The sequence below is a fragment of the Ornithodoros turicata genome, chromosome 2, assembly GCF_037126465.1.
Source record: "Ornithodoros turicata isolate Travis chromosome 2, ASM3712646v1, whole genome shotgun sequence".
Classification (NCBI taxonomy): Eukaryota; Metazoa; Arthropoda; class Arachnida; order Ixodida; family Argasidae; genus Ornithodoros; species Ornithodoros turicata.
This window is the reverse complement of record NC_088202.1, coordinates 23,410,112-23,436,660: the sequence shown is the minus strand read 5'-3', so window position 1 is coordinate 23,436,660 and position 26,549 is coordinate 23,410,112. Positions and strand designations below refer to the sequence as shown.

Here is a 26,549-nt window from a genome sequence, read left to right as displayed (position 1 = left end):
TGCAGGTGGAGCGACCATTCCAAGCTGATGCTGATCCAAGCGAAGCTCACCGGACCAGCAGCACGGTGGTACAGAAGCAAGGCACACGAATGTACGACGTGGGATTTATTTGAAGTGAACTTTACAAAAATGTTTGCAACAAGTGTGAGTTTGGCGTCAAAGTTTGACGATATGAGGAAGCGAGGGGAGCAGAAGGGTGAGTGCATCATGTAGTATTTCAAGGACAAATTGCACTTGTGCAAGCGATGTAATCTGGTTGATAATGAGACCAAATATCAGATTTTGTTAGGCGCACTAGACACAAGATTGTATCAGATGCTGATGCCTAAAATGCATGAATGCGTGGAAGATTTGTTGCATGACATGGAACGATGTGGCCAGTTAAGGCTGGTTTAGAGTCCGACGGAGCGGGTCGTAACGACGCACAGCGCACCACTACGCATCGCGAGCCGCCTCCGGTGAGTTCATAGTGCGACGACACTCGGCGAATCGCGGCGCGGTGGCAACTCAAGATTACGCCAGCCGCCGTGGGGGGAGTAGAGCAATGCTCTACATCTGGCGGTGGCCAGCGAGATGAGCACGGCGTGGACTCTCATTTCCCAACATGGTGTCGCCAATTGAGCTTTTGATCGAAACTGGAAAGGAACATCCGTGCCTATATAATAAACTGCGGATGGACTATAGATACAAGCAAAAGAAAGAGAAAAGCTGGGAAGACGTGCGTCTTTCTTATACGATCCATACAAGTGTTCATGTTTGGGGGTACCAACCGTATTACAGCAGTACAAACATAACAGTGCAGACGATGGGAACACGGATTGTTTTTACTCGGATTTCAGCAGGCGGCTGCAGATATGACTGCTTTCCCATTATGAAATGTGAAAATCTCCGGTGGTGTTTTCGTTGCGCTGTGCCGAATCGCGTCAGACTATGACCTCGGTAGGATGGGGAAGCGTGGCGTAGCGAACGCTGGCTGTCAGCGCGGAACGCGGGCGGCGATGGGCGAAAACTACGTCGGACTCTAAACCAGCCTTTAGAGCATGAGCGCAGGGAGCTGTTTGCAAGCGCAGCTTCCAAAACGTCGCACGAAAGAGAGGAAGAGCACGCGAGTACGACAGAGCAGAAAGGTGGAAGATACGCGCCCGCAAGAGGCGGAAGATTGAAGTGTTTCAACTGCAATAAGTATGCAAGTCATATAGCTAAGCACTGCCCAAAGGAAAAGCGCAAGTTGTTCTGTACGAATTGCCATCAAGAAGGACATGAGAGGCGTGACTGTAAACTGTCTGAGACAAAACGAAATGAAACGCTTTGCATAGGAAACTTCACCGTAGGAAAGTACATAAAGGACGCTACCATTAACGTTACACTAATGGTAAAAGCTTTCATCGACCAAGGTAGCGAAACAACGATTATCACGGCATCTACAGCGCTTCGTTGCGGTACTGTGGTACAGAGGGTTAACGACGATGATACCTTGTACGGACTGGGTCAAGCCAAAATAATACAATTAGGAAAGGCTACACTTAAAATTTCAGTAGACGACGTTCTCGCGTCCGTTCAAGCTTACGTTGTCGAAGACAAAGTACTCCAGTATGTGATGTTGATTGGACGGAATTTCATTGATCGGCACGAGGTTGTGTTCATAAAAGCGAAAGATCAAGTGAGACTTTTTGACTGCACGAAGAGTGGTTCATTCAAGGACTTTGATCTAAGATAAGATCCAGCGATCCAGAGCATGACGTCAGTCATCCAGACGATGTTGAGGAGCCGTGGAATGTGGTCCATTACGACGAGATGCACACTCCTACGGTAACGGAGCCCAGACAACCACCAACGTTCCAGGAACATCCTGTGGACGTTCGTTCTGGGACATCTGGACATCCTAGGGATGTCCACAGAAATCCCTATGACGTCTCGTGGACGTCAAATTTACTGCCAAAGTTGCATCCATAGATGTCCCAGGTGAGTCCAGTGGATGTCCTTACTGACGCTTCAAGGATGTTGTACGGTCATCCTAGCCCACCCTCACAAATGTGATATACAGTGACTATCAACCTATGTATGTTGCCGAATTACATGCTGGCTCCACTGAACTACACCTAGGTTATTCGAGGAAGTATGCTCTAGTATTACACTCCTTATATACACGACCTCACTTATCCTGAAACAATGCACAATTGCCGATCGGAATACTCCCAGACAATGATGTTTCTGTGTATAATGTTGTAATGTCTGCAATATATGTTTCGCAATATAACTGGTAGTACAAGACACACCAAAAGTCTTTAACGAATGTAGTCAAATTTATTCAGCAAACACATGACATCACATTCCTAGGAATGCCACTATAGCCTTGTGACATACTTCTATAAACTTCATGGAAGTGAGTAAATATCACAGCTTGTGCTAACATGAAGAAATAAATAAATAAATAAAGTTCTTAGAGATTGTAATCATAAGGAACACTTCAATGAAGTAACTGTAACATAGTGCAGAATGAACTGTAGCTTGTTTATCACAGCTCGCTAAACAAAAAAGAAGTTGAAATTATGTGAGCACATTTACACATTCACAGATATATGAACACATTTATGAACACATTATGAACACATTTACAGATATACACTCTTAAAAAGGATCTTCGCCGCATAGCACGCTCCTAGCCAGCCATATTCTCACATGATATCGTTATCTGTCCTGATTTGTTGAAAATGGGAGGCGTACGCCTTTTTTGTGACACTTATGATGTTCATAATTGTCACAGAAAAGGCGTACGCTTCCCGTTTTCAACAAATCAGGGCAGATAACGATATCGTTCGAGATTATGGTTGGCTAGTAGCGTGCTATGCGGTGAAGTTCATTTCTAAGAGTGTAGGAAAATCACCACCCCATGACGGTACCCTACGTCATTTGCTTCTCTAAAACTCGACAGCCCAAGATAGCATTCTCTCTTTTATTGGTAAGTGTAACAATACTCCAAATCAAAAATTTCACACAAAAAAGCACAGTAGAAAGGAACACAGGGTGGACACTGTTGAATTTCATTTTATGTTTGCCACGTCTTGGTAGACATACTCCCTTCCGCTCTCGAAAAACATCTCTTCCCCGCGTAGCACGCTCTGCGCCAACCATTGCTACGAATGATAGGGTTGTAGCTTCTGATTCGAGGACAGAGCGGTACGTACGCCTTTTTGTGTCAATTTGGATATATGATAATTGACACAAAAAGGCGTACGCCCTCCTCTCTCTTGGAATTAGAGGCTAGCCCTATCGTTCGTGGCCATGGTTGGCGCAGAGCGTGTTATGTGGTGAAGTTCTGTCTTTAGAGTGTAACAAAGGGATTTTTCAAATCAACTTTTACGGTACAAACTTCGCTTGATAGCACGCTCCCTTGCCTAGACAGGCTCCAACTGAATTTTGTCAAAAATTTCAATCCACTATTCACAGAATATCGGCTCAAAACATGATTACAATATTACATCAACAATAATTTGTCTTGAGGAGACTGAAGTAAATCTGACACAAGATTGTTACCAGCACACTCTTAAAAACGAACTTTACCTCATAGCCTGCTAATCCCGAATGACAGCGTTCCCACCCCTGATTTTGTTGAAAACCGGAGGCGTGACCTTTTTTGTATCGATTATGCAATTGATAAGTGGTACAAAAAAGGCGTACGCCTCCCGTTCCCACCAAGTCACGAGCGAGAACGATATCATTCGAGTTGATATGGCACTGATAGCATATGCTTAATGTAAAGCATGTATGCTATACACTCAACGGCCCACTTCCTCAAAGAAGTCAAAATATGCGGTTTTTCATTTACATTTGGCGTGAACGTACCATGTACAGCCGGGCTCGATTCTCTTCTGCCTTGGAAATCACATTGAGTACTTTGTGTTTCAAACTGTTGAACAGCAAACTGTTCGGACGCCATTCATCATCTCACAATCAAGTTGTTGTTCAGCACTCTCTGACGTCGACGAATAAGTTTCCTCAATCTCCTCGGCGACTGGAGGGACTGCTGAGAACACAATTCTCATCACTTTCAATCACCATGTACACAAAGGTCTTGATCTTGATCCAGTGAACAAGACGCACGACACTCGTGTTGCTCGCGTAGCGTATTCAGGGCGTCAGCCGAAATCGCATGGAGCCTTTTTTTCATCAGCCCGTACAGTGCCTTCATGTACACACACCTTTTACCCTTAACGTTCGGCATCACGGCAACTTCGTGCACATTTAATAAGCCCACCTTCAAACTTGGAACAGCACAACGGAAAGAGCTACTGGAGAAAGCACGCCGGCACAGGCGAGCGGATGATGATGATGATGATGATGATCGTGTATGTCGGCGCTGTTGTCGATATCCATGGCGCTTTCTGCCTTGGTCGCGGCGGTGCAGTTAGTATAGCAGACGACGCTCAGCAGTGGACAGCAGGCAACATTTCTTGCTCTTTGATTCCAGCGAACCTAGCGTGTATTCCGATTTGATACTGTCGCAGTTGTATGCACATTCATTTATGGAGGTATTGAATAAATGAAGCTGGAGTAATATTTCTCGCACGACGCCAATCCAAACTGAACATAGCTGCTAATATGGGCAACAAAATGTTACATTATGTAATTTCAGGCATGTAGTTAATATTAGCTGTGACCAGAATGCACCACTGCTAACTGTTAGCATACATAACATAAAACTGTTAGCCTCGTTGTCAATTTCAGGACACGTCCAAAATATATATCTACAGGACATCCAGGGGACGTCCCTCTTGCCACGTCACCCCTGGATGAATGTAGGAAATTTATGGATATTTTTGGATATCCATGGAATGTCACCTGGACATCCATCATGGATCTGGACGTTATGACAAAACATGGATGTCCTCGGGACGTTGATGGTTGTCTGGGAGACGTCAGCACCACATTGTGCACCTGAGAGGGAAGGATTCCATCCAATGAAAGTAGCACACGCACAACTCACTGTGCCAATCGAAGACGACCAATGTATACCAGATGTACCTGAAGTCGAAGTTATAGTGTCGGTCCAAAACGAGGAGCAAAACGCTGCCGATGAAAATTTAGATGCCCGACAACCACGAGCAAACGCCCACGAAGCAGGAGTTACTGCGTGCCGTAGATCCTGTACGTCACCAAGCAAGTCAACGAAGGACACTGTCACAATGGCTCAGGAAAGGAATGCAACATCCTCATGCGGTGCAATTCACGGGGGAGGTTATCGCGATGAGGAGGAGTTAAACGAGATGTCTATAGTAAGTGAGTCACCCTTCCCGTGTTCTGCCATCTCACGAAGCAACGCGGAGGAATACTGCGGTATGGCATCGGTAACTTCAGGATACGGCAGGCGACCGCAGAAAAGCACAGGCGATCAAACAGTAGACGCGAGGAACATGAACTGCATGAGGAGGCGTGATTTACGAAGGTACTCGCCATGGCCTGGTTAGGTCGTTTCAATGATCATATGTTGGTGCCGTAAATGGATTTGAATGCGAAGTGTATAGTTCAAGATAATACAATGACTACGTAACAATCACTATAATGTACCTTGATCATGTAATTGCACCATTGAAGTGATGCTCGGTTAATTTTAAGATATGTAAAATGCTGTTAAACGATTTTGTTACAAATGTGTTCACATACCTGTACTGAAGTAATGTTTACAAAATTAGGAATGGGTACTACCATTGATGATGTCTGTTAGACAAGTTTTGTGTAATACGATACCAGTACTGCATTTGTATACGGCTAAGGCTAATATTGATGATATGTCAATCTCATTTCGTGGGCGAAATGATAGTAGGATGGCCGAATGTGAGGAATTCTTTCAAGTCGGCCGAACCCTGTTGGCAGGGTGTGTGGGTGGACGCCGTTCCCAGACAAATAGCTCACAGGCGCCCTTCCCGTTTCGGGCAACTGAGGTCTCCCAAATGCTGCGTCCTTGGGACGAGTGTATATAGTGTACAATAAACAGATTGTGGACGGTGGCGTTCTACGAAGTGTACGCTGGCTGCTGTGTCCGTTTACAGCGACGTTCGGGGGCAAGTCTCGTCGAAGCTCATTTCCTTACAATGTGTTGTCAACTGCTGTTTATCATCGAGAGCGGTGTTCTTAACAGTCTCTCGTCTGCATGAATTAAGTTCACTACAGCCAGTGTAACGCTATACTGGTTAACCGTTCAATTACCCAAGCCAACGAACGAAAGAGGAAGAAAAAAGAGAGGCTCATAGAGCAAACTGTTGGTCTTCAGGGATTAATTAGACATTTCCTGTCAGTATTTTATCTGATTTCTTTCTTTTTTGTTTAAATGCGCCAGTGTGCTATAATCGTTGACAAGTTCAACAAACTTCTCCCCAATAACTCAATTAACCCCTCTCAAAATAAAGTTGTTGTTGTTGTATTTGACTGCTGTTCGAAGAAATGGAAGAGGTGCCACGACTGGTTTGTGACCTCCTAAATTGAAAAGCTGGCTGGACATCGCCACATCATATGTTTCAATGTCAAATTAACACTAATTCGTTGATTATTCAATGAAGTCGCTTCTATTGCGGTGTAATGCCGCTAATCAAAGAGTAGGGCACTCTCTTTGAGACAAAAAAATAATAACCAAGAGCAGAAAGTTGGGTTAGTTGGTGGAAATGTAGAGAGCGCAATACTCCTACTCTTCCTGTGTTGCTTTGTTGATATTTAGTTATCACGCTTTCCTGCTTAATATACAGGGTGCTCTTTTATATGCTTTACAGATTCTTTTTGCTAAAAGTTACGACAGCAGCATATATGTCGTTTTTGCAACAGTGTTTTGTTGGAGCGCGCACATTCTGTCGAAGTGAGCATGTAACTAAGAAATGAATAATGACCTCATGAACCTCAAATTCATTAATTAATGTAATTAATCATCGTATAGTTACATACTTTCTTTGAGAGGATGTCCGCAAGGCCGTTTAACTCAGCTACAAAGACGATGTCTATGTTGCTTTCATAGTTTTTCAATAAAAATCTGTAAAAGATAAAAAAAGACAAACACCTGTATGTTATTTTGCGGGTTTGGCGTGAGTGGACAGCGGTGCCTCGCATAATGGTGTGCTTTTGCGATAGGTTTCTCAAAGAGCATACATACGCCATGGCACGAAGTCGTGTACGTCCCAGGACACAACGGAACTGCATATGAAACATGTATAGAATGTGTGCTTCAGCGTCTTTTCTCAATGAAATCGCACGAGAATTTGCGTCAAGCTGGGAAAGAAAAATGCGTGAAGGAGCAGGAGGCATTTAGTCGCAAAAGAAACACACTCAGAAATGAATATTATTCCGCGATTCCCGGTATTTGGTAGCCTTCGAAAACCGTCTAGACGTAAGACCCTGCGAAGCGGAATATATGCTGTGCCACAGTGTGCCTCTTACCTTTTCCAAAAATGAAGCTTGTACAATATTCTATGTAATTATGTACCGTACAAGGGGAGTGCCCCAAGTACTCCACTGGACGGATAAGGAGGTGGCCAGGGTGAATGAACTAATCTTACGCTTCAAGGTACTCTCCAACGTCCACACACTTCGCCCAACGATGCTCTAGTCCTTGGACATTCGTCCGGGGCAAAAAAGGAAGCTTGGTTCTTACAAAAGGAAAACAAAAGAGACAGAGAGAGAGAGAGAGAAGTTATCACGGCAACAGTGGCGCGACCATCACGGCACATGAACACCAGATAGTTTCTGTTTTACCTTGGGCAATAGATGGATGTCTGATGAGGCGGGAACTGGCGAATATGGTGGACGGTTGGCCACAGAAAACCTGCATGAATGGGTGACAGCAATCTTTGTAACAATACAGATGGAACAGGAACGGCTTCGAGAGCATACCGTGTCGTTTTGCCTTGACGGAGCCTCGCAAGCGATGGATCAGGCCTGCATAATGGTCTCCGCTGATAGTCTACCTTTTCTTGAGGTAATCGGCGAGCATCACGCCCTCCGAAGCTTAAGTCACCGTGGCCGTAACCTTGGTTCAGGTGGGGCAAATGAAGCCGTCCTTAGGGGTAGGGAGGAATGAATGTTTCACTGTTTTGACTGGACATTGCCATCGAGTTGGTTGATGGACCCAGGTTTCGTTCTCAGTCACAAAACCGTGCACGGGATCGCACTGAAGAGCTGGGGATTTGCCTGGAGCATGCGCATCCTGATTTGGCCGTGAGCAATCTTGGAATCCACCTAGCAGAGACCTTGTGCACGTGAAGATAGATCACTATTAACGCGTTGCACTGTGCTGTTGGGTATGCTTGTGACCGATGCGATGGTTCGGATATTGGCTCGGCTAACTGCGATTACCTCATCGTGCGCACTGTGGATGCGTTCTTGTGCCTAGACCTGCCAGGACGGAAGGGCCCTCATCGAGGCAGTTCCGTCCACTCTTGATTTGCCGACCAACTTCATCGTGGTGCTCCTAAATGGGACATACTCGCCCAACGTCGCCACCATGTCCTGGCGGATGCCTTCCGCAGTTAGATCCTTCGCAGTTGACATTTATTAACTTGTATTAATTACTTATTTTATTACTTAATTCATTAACTTTTAGCTAAACTGTACGGCTGGAAAACTCTGCAGGCCGCATGCACCAGTAGAGTCAATTTTGAAGTACTGTAGGGGACATGGTTGTCTAAAATCACCGCTTCGTGGTTTATCTCACCTCAAATCTCCAGGTGTTGCAAGACCATTTTTTTCGAGTAAGAAACACGTGCAGCACATGGTCCACCTTCAAATACACTATTGGCCCAACATTTGGAAGCGCAACAGAGGTAATATGGGACGACGAAGTACTGCCAGGCGATTTTAGCTAACCGTGTCCCCAACAGTACATCTATTTCCTACGACGATGCTGCGCGTCTATGCGCGCCCCGTGCGGTGTCAGGCCAAGAACTGATAGGACGCCCGTCGCACACCACATATTAGCCACTATACCGTATTAAGAGCGCAGAGGAAAGGGTTCATGTTGAGAGTAAGAGAGTAATATGACTTCACTACAAGATGAGCCAGATATGATGCGCGTGCGCTTGGTAGCCTGCATGTTCCACTATTCAATTACCGACGAAAAAAGACCTGTAACAAAAAACAATTTCAAACCATTCTTCCAGCGTATAGCGGCTTCGCAAGTGCATTAAATTGTGGTGGTTCATGCACGTCGGCTTCAAATAAAGGTAGCGCTACACACGAGACACAGTGTAGGACACTCGCTCAACGTCTACTGAGCGCGTGTGCTATTCCCTTCTACTCTGCATCCTGTTAAAGCGCTAACTGTGTTTGAAATTGTTTAAGTGGCTCACCCATTCCAGTGATGACTTCTCCGCCAAACAACAGTATAGTGTAAGAGGGAGAAATGACAAGTCGTAAGTGCAGACTCGATAGGTTTAGTTCTGGCGAACAACTTCCGCTCATTCCACGCATTTTTTCTTCATTCCACTTAACAAGTACCTAACAATATTTATAGGTATCGAATATTACTTACAGATGCGCACCTGAATATTTTGGACCGCATTGTGAGCACGAAAATGAAGAGCTACACGGTAAGATATTGGCCGTACTTTGAGAAAATTACTCCTTTTCTGCAACCTGGCTTTTGCGTTCAACTTATACGTGAACGAATTTCATAGCAGCAGACTGCAGAGTCCGTAAGACCCGTTGATGTGTTCCGTGCAAGACACAAATCGGAGTGTTTCAATTTTCTCAGCACCCGAAAGTGAGATGTTAGGTATCAGATATGCCTGGCACTAGTATCGAAATGTACTAAAACTGCAAACGAATAGCTGTATCGGAAGCCGCCATCATAAGCAGACGTTACGTCCGCAAGGACATAATGAACTACACACAAGAGATTCAAAGGAATAACAACTAATATTGATCATAACGAGTGGCAACCTCTAAACGCGCATTGTCCGTGCACAAAAAGGTGTCTTGCGCGGGAGCAGTTGGCCGCTTCGTGATACTGGGGTGCTTCGGTACAGTAGTGAAACGTGTTGTCTTCGTCCTATATATTAATCGGTATTTATTATTATTTATAGATCCATCAAGGGGCCTTTAGGCCATTACATGAGGGAGTGAGCACGTATGCAACACACTCGCACTGTATATCAAACAGCAAACATACACTGAAAAAAACAAGCAAAAAAAACAGCAGACAGAAAAAGATTATATCAAGATGAAAAATAAACTATAGCAAAAAATATATCTAGATTAGAGAGCAATGATGTGCGTGTACATGGAGCGGCAATAGTCAAGTAAACGATCGGTCAAGTACGGTCAAGTAAAAGCTTTCGGACGGAGTCCGTCCTTCATCAGGTGCACCTGACGAAGGACGGACTCTATGTTTCAATGCTTCATGTTTCATGGAACTAAATGTTTCAATCTCTTCAAATACTTATTTTATTCACTTGCGAGTGCTAGACTTCTCCCATTTTTTGCCTGTATATATTCGTCGCAAAGTTTTATCATGTTGTATCAATGGCCTATGAGCGGAGCTCAAAGTGTGCTATGTGTATGTTCCCAAGATTCAAAAATAAGGACAGAGAAAGATCGAGCAACACGTGTATAACAAAGTACTCATTTCATTGTAGCTTCAAGGAAGCAAGTGGTCATCATAAGCTCAGTGTTGGGTTCACTGCTCGTGTGTTTCGTCTTCATCACCGTCGCGCTGGTCCTGTGAGTTGAAAATGGTATTCATTTGTTTCGCTCGGCATGTGTCACAGAGCAGTGTTCAAATGGTAAACAACTCATCATGCATACCCGCTGGCCATGCGTTGCTCAGGTCGAACGCCCCATTGCGTCCTTTCTGCCGCAATAGGTAACAGGTGCAGTTAAATGTCCTTGTGAGGTTATGGTCTACCGTGTGCTCTCAACACTTGTTCTCAAGCAATAAGGTGACAAATAGATTGATCTAAAATACATAACACCATCAATGGTTCTCGACGTACCTGTATCTAACCCACATGCTGAACACGCCGTGTTCGTAGTGAACGCTAGAGTCGCCTTTTCGTTATTGAAACTATGCAAATACATGGAAATGGCTAAAGAAGGAGAAATGGCTATGCAGAATGAAGGGAAGTAAACAATGAACTCCGTGTCCTCTGGCGTTGTCTTGTCCGTTTTACGAAATTTTTGAGACAATTTGAATGCTTTACAGCTAGGTTACGCGGTTGCCTGCTGCTGGCAGATATAAGTACAGTCGTGCCTCCTTAATATGGACACTTTCGTCCCCGACAAAAATCGTCCATATTATCAAATACCAAGATAATAACAAAAGCAATGATGAGGTTTGTTGTAAAAAAATTCCCCAATTAGTGCCTGGTTGCAGGTATTGCCCATCGATTTAAGCTGAGCAAAACGTCGGGAACACGTAGCGCCTGCTGCTGATCACCGTTGTTCTCAAAGAATTGAAGAGCAGTTTGTAGCCCCGCTTGATCCATACCAGATGTGACCGTTGCCTTACTTGACTGTTGGGTAGCTCAAGTCATCGACGCCAGGGCCTGAGAACTTGCCTTGACAACTGTACCGCCTTTGTTCTCGTAAACTGTCGAGAGACTGCACTGTGTTTAACTATCCTTGCACATCCTTGCACCAAAACTCCCTGCACGAGGGTCAATTGCCCGTGGACCTGTTCGGAACAGTCATGACGTCATACTGCATGTTCCAGGCCCTTCATGTCCACAAACAACAACATTTCATTGTGGGCGGCAGTGAAGGAGAGGGCATGGCTCCCTTTGTGCAACGGAACGTCCTACTTTCGAAAGTTATCCCGCAGAATGTGCGGACAGGTACTACCCCTATTTAGTGATTCTAGGGAGAGGCCAATTGCCTTCCATACCGATGCCGTACGTAATAACAAGACGAAATTACGCGGACTACATATGGTTTGTACCTTGATGGACCGTCTGTTGTGCGAAAAGCGAGTTTTTATGTTAACGAGACGAAAATGCGTTGAAAAAGTTTGGTTCTTACAAAAATCGTCCATACTTCGAGTTGTCCACATTAACGGGGTCCATATGAACGAGGAACGACTGTATACCGGTACTGGCATCAATTAGAACGTGCCACAAATAATACTTTGTTTCCTGCAGGTGTCGAATACGGAAATCGAGGGCAGCCAGGAGTGAGGTAAGACCGAAGCTTGCATTCCAGTTAATAATTGTCCGCAGTACAATCTTGAGTTGCCACTGGGGACTACACAGGGTGTTTCACCTAACGTAATAAAAAAATTGTACTACAAATCAAATTGTCGGAACAATACGGGGCCAGCAGTATTTATCTCGGGGAAGATTTTGCCATGACTCCTGAGCCCTTCTATCAAATTTAATTCGTGAGAAATTGAATTTTCCCAATTGAACTCCGAAATTTGCGAAGTCAACCTCCTTTTTGCTTTTTTTTTACAGGAACACAGAGCGAATGCCGGATTTACCCCATCCTATTGCAAAATACATGTACAGTGCTGGAAAAAAGTTTACGGAACACGCTCTGGCGCATTCGTTCCTCAGAGTGACACGCTAGCAGCGAACGGTACCGTGCGGACTTGCAGACGGGTGACTCGGTTCCGTAAACTTTTGTCCTGCACTGTACTACCACGATGGCAATGACCGGAAAGAAATTGCGAGAGCTGTCGTTTCTGGGCGCGCAAATTGCCGGTCGCGCTCATGTATCCCAAAGAAGCGGTGCGAGAAGGCCATGTACCTGGCTTTCATTTTTCCTTTTCCAAGGTTCTGCTGATGTTGCAACACAAAGTTATCTGATATAAGAGCAGCGAGTGGCAATTCTCCGTCCGCCGCATCTTGCATTAACTTGACGGAGCAGTGAGCTCGAACGACAATTGGCCCGCCTCGAAACGACAGTTTTCGCAATTTTTTTCCAGCTATTGGCAAAGTAGAAGGGAATGTACTTTGCAGTGGGATCGGGAAGACATTTTTCCCCCTCTGTTCGAATAAATATATCCCTCCTCGACGTGCGCTTCCTATTCCTGTTAAGAAACGAACGTGAGATTGACTTGACCAATTTCTGAGACCAATTGGATTCCATTGCTCGCAAATTAAACTTAATAAAACTGCTGAGAAGTGCGTGCAGGATCTCCACGGGCTAAACAGCATTGGCCCCATAATGTTCACAGAAGTAAATTTTTCATACGATTTTTTTATCACGTTAAGTGAAACACCCTGTATATATTGATTCAAAGTCCTACTTTATTTCTCTCATTTATACCACTGTTATCTACACGCCTCACATTGTATTCTTCCGAAACATTGTTATTACATTTGATGTGGAAGTGTCACCAAATTAATATCTAGCTTCTAGAAGCATCATATGCCATTTCTCTGGCCATTATGCCTTTCCAACGTCGCTTTCGATCTGTGTGGCAGTGAGCAATGGCCCGTACCCACATAGAGTAGATACTTGTGGAACTACCTGCCGCTTGCCGCACGCATGTATGCCGCCCCCGCTATATCCGCCTCCGCCTGCAACTTTTCACAGTGTGATCTCGTCCTCGAGCTTCTGAGACATCGTCTGACAAGATGGACGACGACATCAAACTTGAGTCTTTGACTGTAGTGAAGGTTCCTGTTCTTACATCTGAGCTTTTCCGAAATCAAATTCACAGACGCGGGAAGCGTGGCTTTGGGTTCACTCCCGGTAGCGATTGCGCTTTCTTTTCTTGTGAACAATGTTTAGCTTTCCCTTTCGTGACAGTACGACAGTTCAGTGAATATCGTACACTTTATCTGCCTGCACACCCGAACTTTATTCCAATGTCGGACCAAAAAGTCATTTTAGCGCAACGCTTTATAATGTAGGCAGCAATGACATTTTATTTCCTTCATAAATTCACATGTTGAAAAACGTGAGCCCCGCTGTGACATACCTTCCGGTCAACGACGCCGTCAATGCTCTCCGTGCGGGAGGCCGGAAGAAAACAAGAAAGTTACACAACTTCCGGTGATCTCCTGATGTGCGCCATCCGACAAAAGTCGTGCACTGCGCTGTCGACGAAAAGCGGAAAGCGGAGGCGGCATTTCCCGCCCTGCGGCAAGAGTTCACCACGCCGCGTTCGCGTATCCGCTACCATTCTCCGCATGTGGGCACGCGGCTTAATGTTGAATGACTGCATCAGAAGGCAGACTGTACCGAGAGGTTGAGCGAGGCAGATTTAAATTACGAACTAAAATAAATAGAGTTGTTTTTAAACAGTCCAGCTGCCCCCGTGCACTCGTAATCTTCGAGACCATATGGCCAGAAGGTGATAAAAAATCGTTTTCACACGCTTTCACGTTTTCGTTATAAAGAATCGGTGATATCACATGAATGGATAATCATTTTGAACACATTGCCTAACGTTACCAGCAAATTTCTTTGGCGACTCGTATATAGGGTGTCCTTTTTTATGCGTCACAGGTCGTCAATAAAAGAAACGGCTACGAGCACCCCCATAGATGCCGTTCCTTGCGAGCGTTACAAGGTCATACGGACGAGTTATTTCCTCTAATTCACTAATAAACACTTTAGTTAGGCCTTTCGGGCACAAGTGAGACAACAGAAGGGGAAACAATCCCCGCTGGAAGCCCTTCCGCACTTTAAGAATCCTGAGACAAGCACGTGCGTGGGAATGTTCATCTTCGATTTTCCCTATGCAAATTAGCCGAAACCAAATCCGTGCCCATCAGGGGCCGCAAAGCGGGTATCTGGCCACCAGATCAGCACCTACTGCAATGATCTCCATCGCTCCGAAGCATGTGGTCCTCGGTCAAGAATGAGCATTGTCCCCCCTGCACTCATGAGGCGCGCGGTTTCGGTTGACTTTGGCACGGTTTCGGCAAAGTTGGTGCTCGTTTCAGGATTTCTAAAAGATAAAATGGCTTTCAACGACGATTGTCTCCCATTCTGCTGTCTCGCCCTTTTCGAAATCCTCCAATTAAAAGGGTAAATAATGAATTTTAGAGAATGTCCGCCTAGCCATATAACTTACCTACAAAAATGTTATCTATGCTGCTCTCATGGTTATTTTCATTTAAAAAAAAACTAACGAATAAAAGAAGTATTTTGCGTGTACCATGCTCCCACACTTTCCTGAATTTATTGTTAATTTTCCTTCCAAAACTGCGCATCATATACTAACTCGATATACGGCTTAATTAAACGTAATAATAGGTTTTAAGAGCCAGCGAGACCCTTAATGAAGTTTCATAATAAATGTAGTTGATTCATAAAAATGGGTCCGTGGTCTAAATCACAAGGTTGTACTGTAGATCCCTGGGTTCGCAGACATGCAAAAATGGCAACCGCAGCGAACTCGTATGGTTTAGTATGAGACAAGAAAAAAAATGCGGAATATCGATGCGTCCAACGCAGTTTTGTTATATAGGCGTGGCCCCTTTATGTCCCCTTTGCGGTGTGTAGATGCACCAGCCACGGTTCGTTGATGCGTGATGTACCCCCGGTAGTAGACTTTCGTTATCGTTCCCAGAACCTTTAATCTGAGAAATACGGCGACATGAGGTCACTAAATTAGCCCGCTTCAGAGTAGAGACACACTGAGTTCCAAGGGCGAGCAGCAGCGCCATCCCCAGTTGAGGATCACAGACTGCTTACATAATTCTCCCCGTGGGATGGTGAACCCTGTGTGATGGTTGTGCTATAATCAATGTACAGACGACCTGAACGCCTACGTCATGCATCACTCAGCGCCGCCGCGCAAAGCATGCCGATGGGCACTATCAGCTTTATCAGCTTATCAGCCGACGCGTTTTTCCCGCTTCTTCCCCCACGACAGTAGAATATAACCTCGAACCGGCCTTCTCGTGACGTCATATGTTTGTAAACAGAGGGTCGTCTATAGTCCACAAGAGTGTCCCGAGGATATCAAGGTGAACTCAGGGCTGTCGAGGCTGTAGTGCTGGGGATTTGAGGAAACAAATCGGATTTAATGCAGAATCGCAGTTTGCAGAAGGCCTTAAATCAAATCCAAATCAAGTCCGGATTTAAATTTATTCGAGTAAATCAACTCACTTCAAATCCGGATTTGTTTTCAGCACACCAAATCAAATCCCTTCTTAAATCCGGACTTTTCAAATCCATCGCAAATCTGAAAGAGCTGCCGAACAATTTTGAACAGCTGTTGAATGGCTTCAGAATCGACCGCAGTTTTCGAAGCTCGGATATTTACACAGAATACCTAATTAATAGCACGAATTTCTAACAGTTGCGGAACTAAGAAAAAGGGGAGGAACATATGGAAGGCCTCTATTTTAATGGAGCCCAATGAGCATAAATGGCAATGGCAAAAAAAGATAAATAAATAAAACCTACGAACCTGATCGCAGTACGAATATTATGCTGCGGGAAACGCCGTGCTTACTACTTCCTACGGTACGGTACACTTGCCACATGATACATTTCTTGTTGTGTAGTATGTACAAGCGAATGCGTGAAATAAAGAGATGGGAGGGGGGGGCAGCATAATGAAGCACTGCAAAAATTGGGGGCGATTAGGAAGGATAAGATGGGTCCTAGCGCATTTCTTTTTCCCGCACATGAGGAATAGGCCATCAATTGACGTAACAAGCGTGCAAAACCGTCGCCGCTGTGTTCGGGCAGCGCCACCGAAGCACAACCGTTTATCGTATGTAGAGTCGCCGAGGTTTTCTCAGTGGCCTGTATGCCGAATATTGAAGTGTATTGGATATACCGCCAGCATTACATTACAAAGTATAGCAGAGGCAGTCACAGCCGGAGCAAGCGGCCACTGTCGCGCTAGCATGCGCATCGCTCAAGCATATAGGCTGAATTTCATGGCAAAATGATGTAAATCCAAATCCACATCTTTGAGAAAAAAACGTGATTCAGTCCAAATCCCTAAGCAAAAACACGATTGAATTCAAATCAAAATCCTATTCATACTGATGCCGCCAATCAAATCCAAATCAAATCTGCCAGTCTCTTTTGTGGATTTAAATCAAATCCGAAATTTCAAATCCCCAACACTGGTACCTTGACGAGCTACTTACAACAGAAAGCAACGTTTCGGAGTGCGTAAAATAGATGGTATCGTGACGCTAGCGTGGCGCGGAAACGTCGCGGAAAGCGTCGGCCGCACTCCAAGACCGGTTTTCGTCCTTCATGCTACCCACGTGGGTTTGTTTTTTGCGTGCACCGATTGTAGTTTGGTGGAGAGCAGCTAGGATACGACGCGGGTGTGAAAAATGTCCATTGAGGAACAGCCGGCCAGTAGACTTAGGGAATGTGACCCAGCGAGTGGGAGGCAAAAAGGCTGCCGCATGTAAAACGGAACACCGCCGAACGCATGCAGATTGCGTTTTTGGCCCTTTCATATTGCAACACAAAACCAGCTGCAGTTTGTTTGTTTTTTTCGGATTTGAACAGCTCCTTAAAGTGACTGTAAAGTGATATGTAACCACCATGTTTTTACTCTCTCATGACAGACGCCAGCCATTACATCTCAATTCTTCATATTCTTCATACTAACGCATTTCAACGACGAAAAAATTCGCGATCACAGCGTCCCCAGACGTCCGCCACGGGAAACGTTGGAGACCACCGCGAGATAGGGGGGCAGGTATCACGTGATATTGAAGTACTCCGTAACACATTTCAGACAGGATACTGACTACTAGTAGATGTGGTTTGGAGTATAACAGCAAGCCTTAAGCAGTTCGGGTTCTACTGAATTGTCATATGTAAGGACATCTGCGCGACGTACGTCATTTGTTAGCCTTTCTCTCCTCATCTCCGTGTCGCCTGCTCCTCAGCCATTACCCGCGGTCCCGGTGTGAGTAGAGCGACCAGAAGATGAAATCTGTAAAGTCATTTGTTATCACTGCTTTGTGCAAAACATCGCATTCATGCGATTTCTACGGATGACTGTTTTATGTTCCGTATAGTGTTCCGGGGATGCACCAAACGTATACCTTGACGGAGCTCACATTGCAGCTGGCCACGGCCTCCCAGATAGCTAGCACAGTTGCCTGCGTTCTCACTAGATGGCGCGCTAGGCGCCTCATGGTTGCCGCATCTTGGAGTTCGCTAATTTTGCTTGGCGAAGCAATGTTCGCAGTGAAATTGCTAAAAAATGCTCATTGTACAGCAGAGCTTTTTCGTATCTGAAGCGTCGAAGTTACAAGTTTTCAGAAAAGCACACAGTTCCATAGGTTTACCATTCACTTTGCAGTCCCTTTTGGGCTGGCACGGGCTGTTCAAACCGGGGTGTCGAAACCGCCAAAAGTACGGGTTCGATTCGCGTTGCTTGGATTTTATTCCGGTTCAGTTTCGGTACAACTGCATCAAAAATCAAACCGGTTCTAGCCTTCCATTTTATACCTTACATAAAGCCGCTTTTTGCAGGTAATGCGAGGTTAATAACTTATTACTACTATTGTCTGCATTGACGTTTGTAGGGGCCAGGTACTCCCTTTAGCGAGATAAAGGGAAATGGATGAGCGCTTGCAAATAGCGTCCACGCTGATGAAGCGGTGTAGTCCTGCTACTCTCTGTTCCCAAAATCGCTTTTGTCACATGCACAGTGCCGGCAAGATACAGTTAACAAAGCGAAATAAGATGGATAACATTTTACGTAGACGACGGTAATCGATTTGAAACCGTGACTGAAGCATGTCGAAGATAAGTCTACCAGCATCGCTCTGTCCCAGGTCACGGCGGTGTACAGCTTCGTCCAAACTTAACTTGAACACGGCGCCGGCCTGCGGAGCAAGAGGGACGACACCCTAGCGGCTCTAACTGGAATTATCGGGAGAGAGCGTTGAGGGCTGTCCTACTCGCATCACGGGGGTGCCCGTCTGAAAACTGGTGCTCCGCTTCGAACAGGCGCTTCCTTTTACGTGGATATTTGTTATCTGCACAGCGTTCCAGTCTGTTCTGGAGATTCCCAAGCAGCACAATGTGCTGAAAGTCGGGTGCAACAGGGGTGGACGGTATGTGTCTTATCAATGTTTTTTAGTTTCACGGGTTTGTTCAAGACCTTCCACCTACCCGTCCACCCCTATTGCACTCGACTTCCAGTACATTTTGCTGCTTGGGTTACTGCGGGTGATTGAAATCTTCGCCATCTGATAGTGATTGTCTGCGCCGTTAGCAACCTTGTCGTTGGTATGCGTCATATTGCTGTGGTGGCGTCACATTGATTGGAATTAAGCAATAGAATGAAAGCAATGGAATAATAATACACGTAAATGCATTATCCTGGAAATGATATTGTTGCTTAAAGCACCGCATTCCGCGCTACGTTGTATCATATGTTCGCGATGGCCAGCCAGTTGACAAGCTTGTGCCATACTCCCAGTGATTCCCCTTGTGTCGCAGTGTGCTAGCGAAGAAGCTAAACATGTTAACTAAATAATATGGAGTAGCCGGCGCTTTTATGAGTGCTACCCTTTATTTATTTCTTCAAACAACAACAACGAGGATGAGCAGCTTGCTATACGTCGAAATAATTTATGGTAAAGAAAGTCTTGTAGAACGTCGTAAGAATGGAATTTTCCATGCGACATCACAATGTGGTTACTTGCTCGCATCATTCACATATTCACTGTCCATTACCACTTCCATGCTGCTTCAAGAATAACTCGGGTTCGTCATGCGAGTGAAGTTATCTTGTAGCGCTTGAACGCACAAAGCTTCTCCCGCGCAGTTAATAGCAAGGAAACGGCAGTTTTGAGGCAGCTGATGTTGCTTCACAGCGATCAGCGATATCAGGTGGCACAAGGTCACGTAATCGCTACAAACCAGCTGAAGCTTTGCGTCTCCTATCATTGCCCATTCGAAGCGGAGCAGCAGTTCTCAGACGGGCACCCCCGTGATGCGAGTAGGAGAGCCCTCAACACTCTCTCCCGATAATTCCAGTTAGAGCCGCTAGGGTGTCGTCCCTCTTGCTCCACAGGCCGGCGCCGTGTTCAAGTTAAGTTTGGACGAAGCTGTACCAGTTAATCCTCAACACAAAGGCAGTGTACCACAACACAATCGCACAACCAGTAAGCAGGACTACGTTTATTTTTCAAACAACCACCAATCGTACAATAATAATAATAATGGATTTATTTAGTGCCCAAGAACGCCCCAGGGCATTTGTGTTGGCGCACTGCCTTCCTGATTGGTTACGTCCTGATTACATCGCATATATCGCTAATAAGCATATGCAGTGCGGTTTTCAAAGCAAAAATGAAACATGTATTTAGGAAACTATTGAGTCACACTTCGAGAAGCACCTTGTATAGAACCGTTCAAGCACTTTTCTTATCGCTTGGATATTGCGTTTTCTCGCTTTTGCAGCTCCGGAACCAGTCCAAGCTTCAACAGTGTTACGACGGAATTCAAAGAGAAAGTGCGGTGCCTCAAGAGGAGTATACAGCTATGTAGTTGTAGAAAGGGCGGTGCGTCCACGACGGATCATCCTCATAGCATCTATAACTGTGGCATTATAATATAACTGCGGTTACATGAACACGACAGAAGCGTGTCGTATCGAGTTATCGCACCTCCTCGCACCTATCCCGACTGGTAGATTGGTTCACGTGACCCCATCGGAGAGGATTTGTTGCGATAAGTCAATACGATACACTTTTGTCGCGTTCTTGTAAATGGAGCCTATGACATCTGAAAACCATTTTTGCTACCAGCAGTCTCGACAAAAGTGAGGCAGTTAGTGAAGGGATTTTCGTGTTAGCATGCAACAATTTACTGTAACTATATCCACATAAACGATGTGAGACTGCAGTTGTAACTTGTCTTTTGTTGACTTCTTAGCATTTCTCATGGCGAATTACACTGGCACTGTTGTGAACGCAGATAAAGTAGTGAAGTCGCTTCCCCCACAACTTGGGGCAGGGACATTGACAGATACAGGACGCTAACCAAACGTTCAGTATACTTTTAGAAGGAACAGAACGAAAGGACTAAGGTACCACATATCTTGGAGACTCAGCCACCCCTTCTCAACAAAATAGACCGACAGCACAAAGAACACTGCTTACCAACTTCTTGATGAGTCCATCTGTCTTCTCTCTTAGCAGTGGTGGCAGGCAAGCACTTGGTATTTGTCGGAACCGGGGCGGGGGATGAAAACGGGGACGGCATGTGTGGCACACTTTGATTAAAAACCAAAAACAAGTATATCGTCTAAACCTCTCGGATCAACGGTGTTATATACGGATAATAGTTGAGGGGTCCCCCTAGCACGTGTTGTGTAGCCACCTAGCGGCTGGTCGGCACGTTTGGCATCCTTGCCTCCCCGTTTTCATTTTCCCCTGGCTCCGATGAAGAGCAAGTGCTCGAAATGTAAACCGAAAGTTTTAACCAATTGTCCTTTTTTTTTTTTTTTTTTTTTGCCCCCGAAGCTGCTCTGCCCTTCTTGGTACCACAGTCCTTTCGTTCGTGTGCCCGGCGTCACCTCCTCCTCAGTATATACCTTCAGAGCATACGGGGGATCGCCATGTTGTGCCACAGGTGACTCTATCCAGTCGTCCACACACTGTTTCCGTTTCGTGGAGGTATGATCATGTTCTACCGGGGAATGCTATTGCGTTTCACGAAGGTTCCCCGGGAAGGTGAATAATCCGTAAACAGGTGGCGCAATTGAAAAGCTTTCTTTTCAGTGAGCATGCCTGAGACATCGCCAGGAACTGAACAGCGAGTGGTTCATTTGCACACCTTCATTAATTAAATAAAGCGCCGAACTTTTAAATTTTACTTCGGACGCTTTCGGAACCTCTTTTATTCCGACCGGAAGCTTGTGCGAAAAATGTTCCAGAAGAAAAGAAAAAACAAACGAGTCGACACTTGGTGATTTTTAGAGCAATTAATCGTTTTGGGCTTACATATTTCTTGCGCGCAGCACCGTACCATAGCGGTCTTTCGCTCAGCTATCCGGCTGTCAATTACGTGTTGATCCGCCTGGTTCACACACGGGAGTAATGGAAGATAAGGAATAGCATCGTAGTGTGCCTTTATCGTGATCATGACGGAATACACCGAGGCCTCTCTCTGGTTCGCACTTGGGGGTGACGCAAGATAAGGAACAGACAGAAGTCTGTTCCTTATCTTGCGTCACCCCCAAGTGCGAACCAGGTCGCCGAACAAGTAATTGGCAGCTGCACAGCTAGGCGAATGAGCGCTACCGGTACGTTGCTCCGCGCAAGAAATATGTAAACCGAAACCAGTAACTAAGAAAAACCACAAAGTGTCGACTTGGGTTTCTTCCTGGAATATTTTTCGCCGAATGTCCCGATCAGTAAAATAGAGATGCCGAAAGCGTCCGAAGTTTAATTTAAAGGTTAGGACGTTTATTTAATTAATGATTATTAATTTAACTCGGGGATGATGAATAAAGAGAAAGCTTTACGATAGCACCACCTGTTTACGAATTATTCAGCCGGGAAACCTTCGTGAAACACACGGTAGATGTTCTTGCTTTCGTAATTCATTTTTTAGTTATTTCTTCCGCTTTTTTTCTTTTGCTTGATGCTTGCGGATTAGGCTGCTTTTCGCTGTTTTGCCCCGCTGGTAACACTTGCGGACCTTCGATGTCGCTTCCATCACTCAATCTCTCCTCCTCGGATTCTTTTTCTTCTGATATCTTGATCTGTGTCAGGTATTTCTTTCGTCAGATGAAGAATATGAAGGCGTCTTTAAAAAAAAAAAAACTATTCCGGCGGACCACCTCCAGAGGGCGATGAGGGGTGGCGGCAGATATGGCCGTTAACCAGCGTGCTTCAGGCCTTGATATTCTATGGCATTCTCACGAAAATAGAGACTGTGTACATGACCCTGGTATTGAAACACTCCAGACAACATGTTCCTTTGGAAGCTAAAAATAATTCTTGCTTACATATTTTTGTATTTTAGTGGTAAAGTTCTGTCACCGTTTGGTTCCACCGCAGCGCCTATATAGAAATACGAACTCGGAAAAAGTGCAATCTGTCATGAGCACTCAATCTGACGAATGCAGCAGCACAGATTCAAAAAGTTGTCTGAGGTATTTTTATGTATTCTATTCAGGGTTGGCCGGATTTAATCCAACCGGATTTAATCCACCGGATTTTTTTGGATTTTATCCACCCAAATTTCTCCGGACTTTTCTGGATTTTATCCACCTTACTTCTTTTTTTTTTTTTTTGTTATTCCACAAAGGGTGCATTTCTTCATTTACGTTTCTCTTCACACAGTTGGACGGCTGCGATGATATAGACGAGGTGAATTTCTTTGTAATTTTATTCATACGATAAAATGAAATCAACATGGCTGCGCTGTCGAAACATTAGTTGCAACTTTCAACGTACACGCTCCACCCTCTACAAGCACAAGTCGCCACTAGACTGTTCATGGGCGTAATCACACTAATCGCTTCTAAAATGACGGTGGATCTCCACAAGCTTCGCTGCCTTCTCGAGCCCAAGTCGATTCCTGACAGCACTCCACACCATTCCGCATGATGAGAATATGCGCTCGATGGACGCCGCAGATGCAGTACACGAAAGCAACTTCGCGAAGTAGTCGCAGAAGGTAGCGGGAAGCTTTTGAGAATCCCTCAATTGGATACCCAAAACGTGCCACCATTGTCCTGGGACGAACTCTTCCAGAACCTGAGGAAGCATCACGTACTGGGGAAATGTTTCGGGGTCTTTAACCTTAAACTTCAGGACAAATGGGACGAATTCTGGGTGTCTTGCAGCTAACCAGTTAAGTGCTATTTCTTCTCTTCCTTGACTTAATATATCAGGAGCTGCGGATGGGTCCATCAGATATGCAAGAAAATGCGCTGGCGCAAGAGCTTGGCTTGCCCTGTACTTTATCTCGGCATTAACGTGGTGCAACTCCGGTGCCACTTCGAGGGATATCCAAGTCTGAGCTGCAGTCGACAGTGTCGCTTTCTCGCTCTGAAGCTGTGATAAAGCACTGTTGAGGATGCCCAACATGTCCTTCATGAGACGGGTGTCCGTAAAGATTGCGGGGCTCTCCAGGACAGCAGCAACATCTGAACAAAAGTCACTAGGATGCTCAAGCCGAATTTCATTGTATTTGTGGAAATTTTCAAGAAACGTCCGCACACATTCGAAATTAGAGCTCCATCGAGTGTCACAAGGCAGTTGAGGTAGAAGGCCATTCTTTTCTTGGAGCCACCCATGAGGTTGGTGGTGATTCTTAAAATATTTCTGCACTCTCACGATCTTGTTCAGAAGTTTCGAAGGCAGGACCTGCTTTACAAGAAGGTTCAGGTAGTGTGCCGAGCAACCGTATGTTACCAGACCTGAATGGCTCTCTTCGAGTAGTTTCCTCATCTTGAGCATCTTGTTCTCGTTGTCCGTACACACCGCAAAAACGTCGCACCCGAAATTGTCCTGGATTTTCTTCATGGCATCCTCGGCACGTGCAGCACAGTACTCTGCCGTCTTTTTCTGTGATCCACTGTCATACATGTCCAATAGGTACGACTTTTGGCCTGTGTGGACACTCACTGCCGTTACCGGGTCATTTTGACAGCTTGACCATCCATCTATGAGGAGAGTAACCGACTTCACGGACGTCAACTCTTTCTTGAGTGAGTCTTCAACGGCCTGGAAGGCGTCATCCAGTAGTTTTCCGCCAAGCTGTTTTCTGTCTGGCGGCCCATATCCTGGGCGTAGTGATGCCACCATGTCTTTAAATTCTTTCCTTTGAGCAACGTTGAAAGGCACATTGCATGCGTAGAAAAACGTTGCTACCTTCGCGTCCAGACCGCCTTTCTGCTTCTTAGATGTTGTAACTCCATATGCCGATATGGCGGGTTGCGACTGTTTCCTTTTTGAAGGACCAGGAGCACAATCCTCCACAGTATCATCCTCAAAAGGTAGCGTATCTTCTAATGCCAGGTTTCCTTCCATGTAAGAGGGCTGAGACCTGGCAGTGTTCTTATTACGTTGAGAAATCCTCATCTTGCAACCGCTTAGATGCGCCCTAATCCTTTCGATTCTGGCACTCACCTCTTGATTGCAATGTTTGCATTTAACTTTTGTTCCGGTCTCTTCCACCTCCGCCCACTCAGGGAAAGGCTTTCTTCCGCTGCCCGGAGGCATGACATTAAACGGGGTGTACACACGGACACAAAACACAATGACCAGCGTTGCGGATTCCTGACCTCTTCCTCTACACACGTGGTTTCTCGTTTCAATTCACTCGACCATAGCAATACCGTGGCGACTCCTGGTGTAGCGCGCGGAAGGCACTGTTGCGAAGGCGGAATTTTTGAATCTGTAGCGCCCGCTACATCCCACATCGTCACCGCCACTTCCATCGCATCGCTCTCGCGACGCGATGTTTTGTTTTCCGTTCACGCGCCAGGCGCCATTGTTCATCATTAAAACGGCGTACCTCGTAGAGCACGGTTGGCTGTCTTTCTTACCGCTCTACAACTGGTGACCTGGACGTCCTTCAACGAATTTCAACTGTGCTATAACTAGCTATTCAAATCTGTTGGAATCGTACCAGGCACATTTTCGCTGCTCTTAATAGTGAATAGAAAATTTATTTTTCTTATACCCGGTGTCGCAGCTAGCTGGGAACATTTTTTATAGAAAAACTGTGGTCATTTCCGTAACGCTTACGTTGCAAACCGATGCCGTACTGTAAGCACCGTTGGTTTGCAACTTGTGTTGCAACACTGGTGTGTTGTGTTGTGTTCCGAGACACCGTATATATGCTGCGTACAACGTTTCACCATGTTGCTATGACGCTCCTGATATTCTCCAGTAATCTCCAAAATCATCCAATAAAGTCCGGTTTTATCCAAAAAAGTCCACTGGAGAGGACTTTTTTAAAAAAGTCCGGATTTTTTCCAACCCTGATTCTATTACACGTATTGTAAGTGGACGTCATTTCGACAGCGCTGGGACTAGTAAATGGACATCAGAAAGACTTCAGTGTAGGTACATACGTCGACTGGGTACTATGTCGACTACGTAGGCGCGCTTGCTTTCAATGATATAAATTAACTTTTTTTCCCTCAATTTCTCTTCGATTTCACAACTCGCTTGGACAGGTAAACTGTCTGCGTGAAATTTCCATTCGTCCAACAGCTGGACGATTTCATCAGAACACACGTAAGTCCAAGAAGGACATTCCCTTGCTCTAAACTTTAGTACCACTGACGGCACCATAGGAAGAGAATGGCACCTTCGACGGTGTGCAATCTTCTTCTCAAATGATAAAGAGCTTCCATGATTATCTTGATTCCATGCTATTGACTAGAAAGTGGATGGACAACCCTCGGGATGTTGTTGCAACATACCTTCTAATGTTCCTTGTGCTATGCAGCAGTTCATTTGTTCCGGTTTATCACAAGCTGTTGATATTCGTTTTGTCATCCTAACAGCGTATTTTACATATCTTGTCATACCCAGGACTCATGATCCAAGCTATGTGCTGCCCAAAAAGAGCGAGTACCTGCGATTACTATCCTTCTAGCAAAATAATCATCAACATAATTCCAGATGCATGTTTTATGGTCGGACGTA

General features: G+C 45.3%; 2 protein-coding genes across 2 annotated transcripts in view; one reads left to right on the top strand and one right to left on the bottom strand.

The window, feature by feature from the left end:
* LOC135385237 (glycoprotein antigen BM86-like) overlaps positions 1–20,778 on the top strand; it is a 152,062-nt gene extending 131,284 nt beyond the window's left edge. Inside the window, exons 21-24 of the mRNA XM_064614439.1 lie at positions 9,511–9,566; positions 10,614–10,698; positions 12,114–12,150; positions 20,335–20,778. Of these exons, the coding sequence (XP_064470509.1) occupies positions 9,511–9,566; positions 10,614–10,698; positions 12,114–12,150; positions 20,335–20,421 (265 nt within the window). The 3' untranslated portion in view covers positions 20,422–20,778. The remainder of the gene's footprint in view (positions 1–9,510; positions 9,567–10,613; positions 10,699–12,113; positions 12,151–20,334) is intronic.
* A 2,618-nt stretch (positions 20,779–23,396) lies between these two features.
* LOC135384411 (uncharacterized) lies at positions 23,397–25,112 on the bottom strand. Its single transcript, XM_064613613.1, has one exon. The coding sequence runs from the start codon at positions 25,110–25,112 to the stop codon at positions 23,397–23,399; it is 1,716 nt and encodes a 571-aa protein (XP_064469683.1).
* Between the last annotated feature and the right edge of the window lie 1,437 nt (positions 25,113–26,549).